This window comes from Folsomia candida, unplaced genomic scaffold (genome assembly GCF_002217175.1).
Source record: "Folsomia candida strain VU population unplaced genomic scaffold, ASM221717v1 Fcan01_Sc014, whole genome shotgun sequence".
In the NCBI taxonomy this organism is placed as follows: Eukaryota; Metazoa; Arthropoda; class Collembola; order Entomobryomorpha; family Isotomidae; genus Folsomia; species Folsomia candida.
In genome coordinates, this window is record NW_019091206.1 from 1800591 (window position 1) to 1809666 (window position 9076).

Sequence of the window (9076 nt, forward strand, 5' to 3'; positions counted from 1 at the left end):
AAAAATTTGTTCTACCGAACTCCAAATCAAGATAAAGCAATGGGATCCGACGGGAGTGAAGAATCCTTTAGTGCTTCTATTGAAACAATTATAAATTGGTACGTAAGCTTTAAGCCACCCACAAGCAGAAATCCGGATCAAATTTTAAAAGGTTTTGAAAAGTACTTGACAAACAACACCGATTCGACTAAGACGTTAAAGGAACTTTTAGAAAATTATTACGCCAAAGAAATTTTGAATTGTAATGTGGAAACAGTACTTTCAGCTACCAAATTTGAATCAGAAGAATTTTTCGGAGAATTTTCGAGATTTAAATTCTTAGTCGAGAACTTTACATGTGATGTGGAAAAATTGGATAAATTTTATAGTTTTTATTACAAATTAATGCAAATTGGGAAACAACTATATGCACCAAAACTTAAAGAAGCAGTGGAATTAACGTTTAAAAAAAAGTTTCAAGCCCCTGCGTTGGATGAAATATTTCATGAGTTAAATCATTCGTTAGAAGAAACTTTGAGGAGGAGAAATGATTTTGAAACTATGTTGGATCATCTGAACACATTTAAAGCAAAAAAGGACAGCATTGATAAAATTATTGCAGAAATGAAGGCACAAAACAAGTTTTCTTTCGACTGGGTAACAGCTTTGGAAGAACTTCAGGATCAAAATGTTTTGAAGATGGAGGAATTTAAATCATTCATTGATGACAAGTGCATCCAGTCTGTAGAACCGGATTCTCAGTCAATTATAAACCTGAAGACAGTCCAGTTTTCCCTTGAATATGGAAACTATTCGAACTTATATGAAGTGGAAATGGCTCTAGTGAAACTCCAAAATTTTTTTAAGGAAAAGGACGCCCAAAAAATATATCCTGGCAAGGTAGTTAAAGATTTTAACGAATCTGTTATCAGATTCTGGACGAGACAAATTAGAACAAACATTTTGGACAAAATAAAAGATCGTTTTGACTGGAACAAGTATGAAGATTGGAAAAATTCTGTAATCGGGGAAATAAATCTCTTGCTAGAATCTAACCTGGTCATAGAGAAAGAGACATATTTACATTTCGTGAAACTCAAATTGCAGCAAATTATTTACTTTTCCTTAAAGCAAGGGAAAATACAAGATTTGAAGACTTTAAAACTTCATGATGAAGGGGACGAGCTGGAGAGACTGAAAAGTGTACTAAGACGTTTGGAAGTGATTGATTTAGGGATTCCACAGAATATACTAACCTTGACGGTAGCAGATGTAAGCAAATTTCTCCAAGGACTCGAACTATTAAGTTCTAATCATACCTCTCCAGACAGCCTTCACACCGCCTTCGCCTATTTTACTGAAAGCTTCAAAGAATTTATTGCCTCAGCTGGGAATGAAACCGAAGAAGAGCTAGCTAATTTTTTCCAAGATATTGAATTGCGTTTAGTAACCGAGTGGGAAAAGGTGACTGGCCTTGCACAACTTCATGATTCCCACGGAGCAGAATTGAATCACGATGATGTGGGAAAGATCAATCGATCAATTGACGAATTATTTATGAAGAACATTAAAAATAAATCAAAACTCAGCGGGAGGTTTAAGATTATCGTACACAAATGCCTTGGAAGCGTGAAAAGTTTTGGCTTGCAAGATTTCGAAAAACTCTCAGAAACTTTCACAAATCATTTAAATAAACTTAAGTGTACAGTCGAAGATACAATTTCGGAGCTGGAGGAAATTATAATTGACGAGGAAAGACTGTCAGATATGATTAATAAAAGCATCGAGTAAGTTCATTGTTCTTAAGGGCTAGACGTTGCAAAATCATTGTCGAATCCTAGCGAATTCGGTAGGATCATTTAGTAAATTTGGGAAAGTAGCCATGTATAATATGGTAAACTCAGAATTCGTTGGGATTTCAATTGTGATTATTGAACTATTTTCTGATTGTGTTGCTAAAATAAATAAAACAAATAAGTTTATAAAGGAAATTTAATAATTCTAGGACTAAAAAGATGACCGTGAGCTGCTACATTCAGGCTTGGGAGAACTTTGATCAGCCTTGGAATCAAATTATTGCAAAGGAAAGAAAATATTTTCGAAAAATCTTACGAGAAGTTGAAGCAGAAGCGTTTGTAAGAGAAGATGAAAGTGATTCTGAAGAAACTGGTTCTGGAGAAAGTGGTTCTGATGAACAAAGTCAAGTTTTTTCCACGCGGAAACTACTCAAAAAAATCGAAAAGAATTGCTCAAGATTTCACGATATAGATAAAGCGATCATGCCTGCTATTAAACTCACCTGTGAACTTTTCGCAGGCCTACGTAAAAATAATGAAGTCGAAATGAAATTTTTACTTGCACTCATTTCTTTAGGTAGAGTTTGCTCATTTCCTCAATTTACACAAATTCTGAAAACGTATCTGGACGATGAGATGAACCTAGTTGGGATTAAGGAATTTTGTTATGAAAATGTGACAAATTCAGTTCGCAAATTAGTTGTAAAATTTTCAAAATCCGACTTGAGCATAGGTGCAAGAATCAAGATTTTGGAAGCGTTCATGGAACCATCCGAATCTGGTGGATTAATAAATGTGGGAGACTTTCGCACTTTGTTATCCAAGACAGAAGAATATTTTTTTGGAAAAATGGTGAATAATGAGGAATCGAGTTTCAAAATACCCAGCAATCTAAAAACCTTAACTGACTGGGAAGTAGAATTTCAGCATACGTACATGCAAAATTTATTGAGGGAATTGGTATCAGATGTTGAGGAAAGCAAAAGGAGAGAACTTTCCAAAATGGTAGATATTTGGGGTCAGGAAGTAGGAAAAGAAAGTAAATTGAAATTGATATACATAGCATAGACATCGTATTGTTAAACAAAATTTAAATCATTTGATTTTACTAAACAGATGGCGTCGAAGGCCTAGAAAAATGGATGACATTTATTTCTAAGCTAGCCGAAGATTTGTTAGTGCTCCCAATACCATTTGACGATCTTTCAACCCTCCTCTCCAAGTGTAGACAGTTTCCTGTACCCAAACTTATACAAGTAGTTAATCAGCATGTCCCCCAAACTTTGCTGAAATACATCTTAGAAGCAGAAATTGAAGAACTCGTTTCAAGCCAACTAAATAAGTGGGAAACTTCTGAAGTAATGAAGCGGCTTGATTTGTTCATAATATCTGAACAGCAGATAGTCTGGGAGGATTTCCTAAAGAAAATTCTCCACGAAATTCCCAGCCTTAAATCGCCCGAACGATTGAAATCGTTATTGATTGAAACTATTGATCCATATAAACTGCATGGAAGTCAGCGTACGTCGGTAATTTCAAAATGGATTCGGCTTCCAGTAGCAAAATGGAAGCAGCAACTTCAGACTCCTATATATGCGGAATTGGTAAGGATTTGACATTACAAATAAGTGATCACTGGAAGCATAAGTTATGTATCAAATGTATGCTTTGCGCCTACAGATCCCTGCTGCATCTGACACATTAATGTCACTTCTGCTGGAGGTGGACGAAAAATTTTCGACCAAAGATGCAACCATGTTTGCAAAATACTACAAAGAACATAAGTTGGGACTTAACAAGCTTGAGGATATATTGGGAACAATTATCAAGAACGACTTAATGCTTGACTCAACCGCCGTAAAAAAAATTATGGGCGAAATGGACACATCCAAAATTCAGGAAATACTGGAAAATTACAAAACAGTCTATGACAACACAGAACTCAAAAAGACACCTCTGGTTGACGCAATTATAACTAAAAACAAAGATGACAATATCCCGTCTCCAGAAAAACAGGATAAATTGCGTTCACAATTGACAGCGGATCTTCGTGAGATATCCCGTCTGTCCAAGGAACCCACAAAGGACAACAAAAAGAAAATTAATGAATGGTCTACACAGGATATTATGACTTGGTTGAAATCCCTCAATGATACCACTGTATCCCTCAACGAGCCTAAAGTTAGGCAGGAAATGCTCGCAGTAATATCCCAAGGCGCCAAGTTGATCAAAGGATATTGCCCAAGGGACGCTCAACTAGCAACAATCCTTTCCTTCATCTACGCCGCCAACGATGGGATAGGACGTTTTGGGGAGATAGCGACTAGTGAGGGGAAAACGCTAATTTCTGCCGTATTAGGCATTACACTCGCTCTAACGAGGAAGAATATCTATATCATCTCAAGTTCCGCTGTCTTGGCGGAAGATGGGTTCCAGAATATGAAAAAGTTGTTCGACGTTTTTGGGGTTGAGGTGGGCAACATATCTGATCCGGATGTGCGCAAAGGAACCCCGAGTTCGGAAAAACAGCTAAGAAAACTGTACAACATGAGGGTTCTCTATGGAGATGCAGGAAGTTTCCAAGCAGATTACTTGCATTGTAACCATCTCGGAAAGGACTACAAGGGAGGGACGGATGCCGGGTACTTGATTGAGGACGAAGTTGACTCAATGCTACTAGACAAAGGTACTAACGTCCTCTACATTTCTCACACTATACCAGAACTTAAGTTCCTTCGCAACATCTTTCTTGATATTTGGACTTGTGTGTTAAAGGATGTCAACAAATTTGCCATTTATCGTTACATTATGATGAAATATATTCGTGTAAAAAGACCGGCCTTTTCATCATTCCTGAAAGAATTTGTAGAACATAGGACTCCTGTGTGGATAAATAACGCTTTTATAGCCAAGGACATGAGAAAGAATGTTCCCTACATCCTTGCCGACGGAGAGGAAGGAAAAGTAACAATTGTTGACAATGATACAGGCGTAGAACAAAAGCAGACGCAATATTCATACGGCCTTCACCAATTTCTACAATTGAAAGAAGGAAACAAGATCAGCTCAGAGAGTTTGAAAGCGGTGTTTGTATCGAACGTTGGATATTTTTCAAATTTTAAAGGAAGAATATTTGGCATTACTGGAACCCTTGGGGAAAGTAATGCAAAACGAATTTTACAAAAAGTTTATGAAGTTGATTTTATCAAGATGCCAAGATTCAGGAAACGACGATGTGTTCAGCTTCCGCCAAATTTTTTTAAGAAAAGTGAAGAAATCAAATACGAATCAGCAGTTCTAGAATCAATCAAAAAGAGGGGGAAGGAACAACCCATTTTGTTTATTTGCGAGAATGTCAAACAATGCAAGGATCTTAATTCCAAGCTGAAATCTTTGTTCATTGAAGACCCCGATAGTTTAATCTGTATCTACGAGTCTGAGGAATATGACAAGTTTCTGAAATTGATGGAGAAACATAAAATAAAACCTGGGACTGTGATTATTAGCACAAATCTGGCTGGGCGGGGGACGGATATTAATCTTTCGGACGAATGTGACGACAAAGGGCTGCACGTTGTCTTGCTCTACATTCCCCCAAATGTCAGAGTTGAGAAGCAAGCCTTCGGTAGAACGGCACGTGCTGGACAAAATGGCTCAACAGAATACATTGTTCTCCTTCAGGATGAAATCGCCATTAATTTGGAGTCTCATTTTAGTGAAATGTTGGCTAGGGAATCACAAAGGTTGGAACAAGTTGAAAAGATTCAACTCCCACAAATAATCCTGGAGGAAGAGCTATTTAAAGTTTTTGCCAAGAAAATGAAACAGATTAAGGAGAAATTCGACGACAAGGAAAAAATCCGTGATGCGAAAATACACATTGTGAAGAATCGTTGGGCTTTCTGGGTAGATAGTGTGCAGTCACAACTTCAAATGCTGCACATCAACGAGGAAGGAATGCGAGAAATTATTTGGCAAAAGTTCAATAACTTCTCTGATGAATTAGACAGTGTAACACACTCTGATGCTACACTGTGTCGTTCTCCATCCGACTTCTTAAAGCTAGCTCATGCCTACGAGGACGAAGGGAAGTTTGAGCAATCAGTTAGTCTCTTAACCAAGGGGATTGAACAGGAGCCGGAATACAACGAGGCCCTCCATTATTACTTAGGTTTGTGTTACCTTAAACAAGAAACGAAAGGAGGCAAAGCCAACTTGGAACTTCGAGAAAAGGCACGCAAGGTTTTGAAGAAGGCCATGATGAAAATATCTTCAAGGAAAGATAAAATGACAGGTGCCTTCACAAACTTCAAATCACATCTTGACCAAATGACGAGTCCAGATTTCAAACCAAATTTAAAGGATTTGGGAAAGCAAATGGAAACAGAAGTCGAACTATTATCCCACCACGAACAAATGTTTTTGTATCCGGCTTTGGGATTTGAAATTCAGGGAAATTCCTTCAAAGTGCTGAAATCTGTTAAACAGGAAGAAGCCGAAAGCATAGAAATATTTGAGGCATTATTAAACGAAAAAGATTTAATTAAGGGGTTAAGAACTAGCAAGAAATTTAATTTGAGAAAAGTCGAACTGAGCGGGGAACCATTGGATTTTAATGAATTGGGTTTATCACTTTTTGAGGACAGTTTGAGGGGGATTTTTCAAGAAATGACAGAACAAAATGAAGCATTGTCTTGGAGAAGCCGACATTTTGACCAAGCTGCATTGGGAAAAGGCGTTGTTTCCAAGGACTACATCAAAGAAATGATCAAGGAAGCCAAAATAGAAATTTATAACGAAAAAACGTCCAAACCAGAAATGCTATCGTGGTTGGAAGATGCTAACGATTATCAAATTCTCCAAATATTTTATGATGATTCTCGCTTTACAATGGAAGGAATTAGCGAATCATTTAAACAATATCTTGTCACAATTGGGAAAATTTTGGGAGAGAATAACTTAAAATCAGTGTATGAACCTGAATTGGAAAATCAACTTCAAGATGAGTTAGATTGTAGCGCCGCTGTAGCGAAGGAATTAGTGCAGGAACTGTTGAACAAAAAATACATTCTGAAGCAAAATCATTTCAAAGGAACGATTGCATCGAATTGCCACTTGAAATATTTCAACAAAAAATTGCACGGCCTTCCAAAATCTTTACTGAGGTATGAATCAGTTCTCACGACGTGGCTTGTTTCCCCAGATAGCAAAATTTGTCCACAAATAGATACGAAATCTTTAGACCTTTTACTGCCTGTTTCTGTCGGTGATGAATTAACGGAACGTGAAATTAATGATGTCATCAGTATTCTAGAAGGTGCTGGTGTCCTCAAGCAACCCAAAGTAATTTGGTCTCTTCGCACTTGGTTTGGTAAAGAAGAGAACAGGAAAACGGAAATTGAAAATATATTGGGATGGAGCCCCGAAACTGGTGAATCGAACCTAATCGGGCAGCTGAGGAAGATCTTTAAGAAGTATCACATAAAAGAATTTGAGGAAAACAAGCAAACTACGTATCTAGAAAGTACGGCTAGTTTCCTGGGAAGCGTTATGGAATGGAAGTTTGAAACCGAGTTTGAAAAAGGCTTTCAAAAATATCTGGAAGAAATTTCGAATTTTCTTTACGATTCTGTAGGAAAGCTGAAGACTATTCCAACGATCAAGGTAGATACGTCCTCGCTTGCTTCTTGCTACACTGGTCAAGCAATTCCGGAAGAGTATTACGCTTTGGCGGAGGAGGGGTTTGATCGGGTTCCGGTCCTTAAGGAGAAACTACCATGGTGGAATACTGGAGCTGCTATAGTTGCAGTTTTAGGAGTTTTACAAATCGCGGCCGGCGTTGCGGTTGCAATTTTGTCGGCAGGAACATTAGCAAATGTTTCCATGATGCTGATAAGTGAGGTTGGAGGAGACTTAATTTTTGCGGCGCACTCCGCTTGGCAGGGATCATTTTCTTGGAAAAGTTATGGCATCCATAAGGCATTCAGTGTGGCTTGCTCCATTGCCACGGGTGGATTGGGAGGTATAACAGGAGGCTCATGGGGTACCGTAATATTGATGGAGGTTGGGGAAGAGATATGGAAAAAGACGCTAAAGACCGTTGGTCGCTATGCTCTACAAGCTGTCGGCACGATCGTGGCAAACATGACGATTGAGAAGGTTCTAGATTGGTTGCGTGGAAAGGTCATGTGGCGCGCCAAAGTGGCCTTCCAATTTTGGTCTCAATCTTATCAAGTCTACATGAAAGCAAAGGAACGATTGCGGGCAAGTTTGAAATCCGTGTTAGCAGCCAGCTATAGGACTAATCAATTAGAGAGTGCGATACTAAATTCTAAAGAAGCCCTTGGCCCAACCGGGACTTCTGATACCGCGCACACATTTCAAGTTTCCATGCGCCGAGTTGCGCATTTTTACATGTCTAAATTGACCGAAAAAATGAGCTCCGCACTTGGACAAGGAATTCTGGGTAATTTGATAAAACTAACAAGCATGGTAGGCTCTCTTATATCCGTAATGGTTGAAAAAGTCGCCAGTCCTATTGAATTATTTGCGAAAAACTATGTCAACCGTTTAGCAGATTATTTTGATGAAGAAGCAAAACTTTTAGAAAAACAGGGGAAGGAAAATTCAACTTACCGGACAGTAACAGAAGAATCTAAAGAACGTTCGGGAGCTTTAATTGAAACATTCATGAATACTGTGGACGACCAAGTTGTTGAAGCGGGCCTGGAGAAATTTCAGTTCGAGATAGCTGAACCAGCCTTAAAGCAATTGAGTGCGAAATGGTTCGATTCTAAATGCAGTAAAGGATTAGCAGGTAATATTTGGTTATTTAATGACATTAATAAAATTGCATTTTTATCCGTCTGCTCACATTTACTTGCACAATTGCAGCAAGTCTTCCAGGCGGGAGCAAAGCGTCATCATCCTACATGAAACAATTCAACCAAATGAGTGTTCCTGCCACCTTGTCAATGAACACCCGGTTAGGATTTGACCACGAGAATAAAGCCAGGAACAATATTTGGGATACGGAAATTGGTCAAAACATCATTACCAGAGTGCAGGAAGCGGACATTCAATTTGTCAGGGAGAAATGCAGCATTGCGATTTCCTCTGTTGGAGCGGCCACATTAAATTTTGTTCTATCCGGCGCGAAACCTGAAACGGTTTGGCGTGCGGAGAGAGTTGGTGCTAATTTTGTAAGAAAAATCGATTTCTAGGATATTTTGCAAGTAGTCAAGAGCAGTTAAATTGAAAAGAAATGTATTTAATATAAGTATGGAATAATAAATATTATC

General features: G+C 38.3%; 1 protein-coding gene across 1 annotated transcript; it reads left to right on the forward strand.

Moving 5' to 3' along the window:
• The first annotated feature begins 351 nt into the window (after positions 1-351).
• Positions 352-9076, forward strand: LOC118437603. The gene is made up of 6 exons (XM_035856770.1): positions 352-1766; positions 1985-2814; positions 2892-3379; positions 3456-8241; positions 8383-8592; positions 8670-9076. The coding sequence occupies exons 1-6, from the start codon at positions 385-387 to the stop codon at positions 8996-8998; spliced, it is 8025 nt and encodes a 2674-aa protein (XP_035712663.1). The 5' UTR covers positions 352-384; the 3' UTR covers positions 8999-9076.

Coding starts and splice junctions, on each gene's coding strand:
- LOC118437603 (XM_035856770.1), top strand. CDS start 385: ATGCAAATTGGGAAACAACTATATGCACCAAAACTTAAAGAAGCAGTG. Junction 1,767..1,984: donor ATGATTAATAAAAGCATCGA/GTAAGTTCATTG, acceptor TAATAATTCTAG/GACTAAAAAGATGACCGTGA. Junction 8,593..8,669: donor ATGCAGTAAAGGATTAGCAG/GTAATATTTGGT, acceptor GCACAATTGCAG/CAAGTCTTCCAGGCGGGAGC.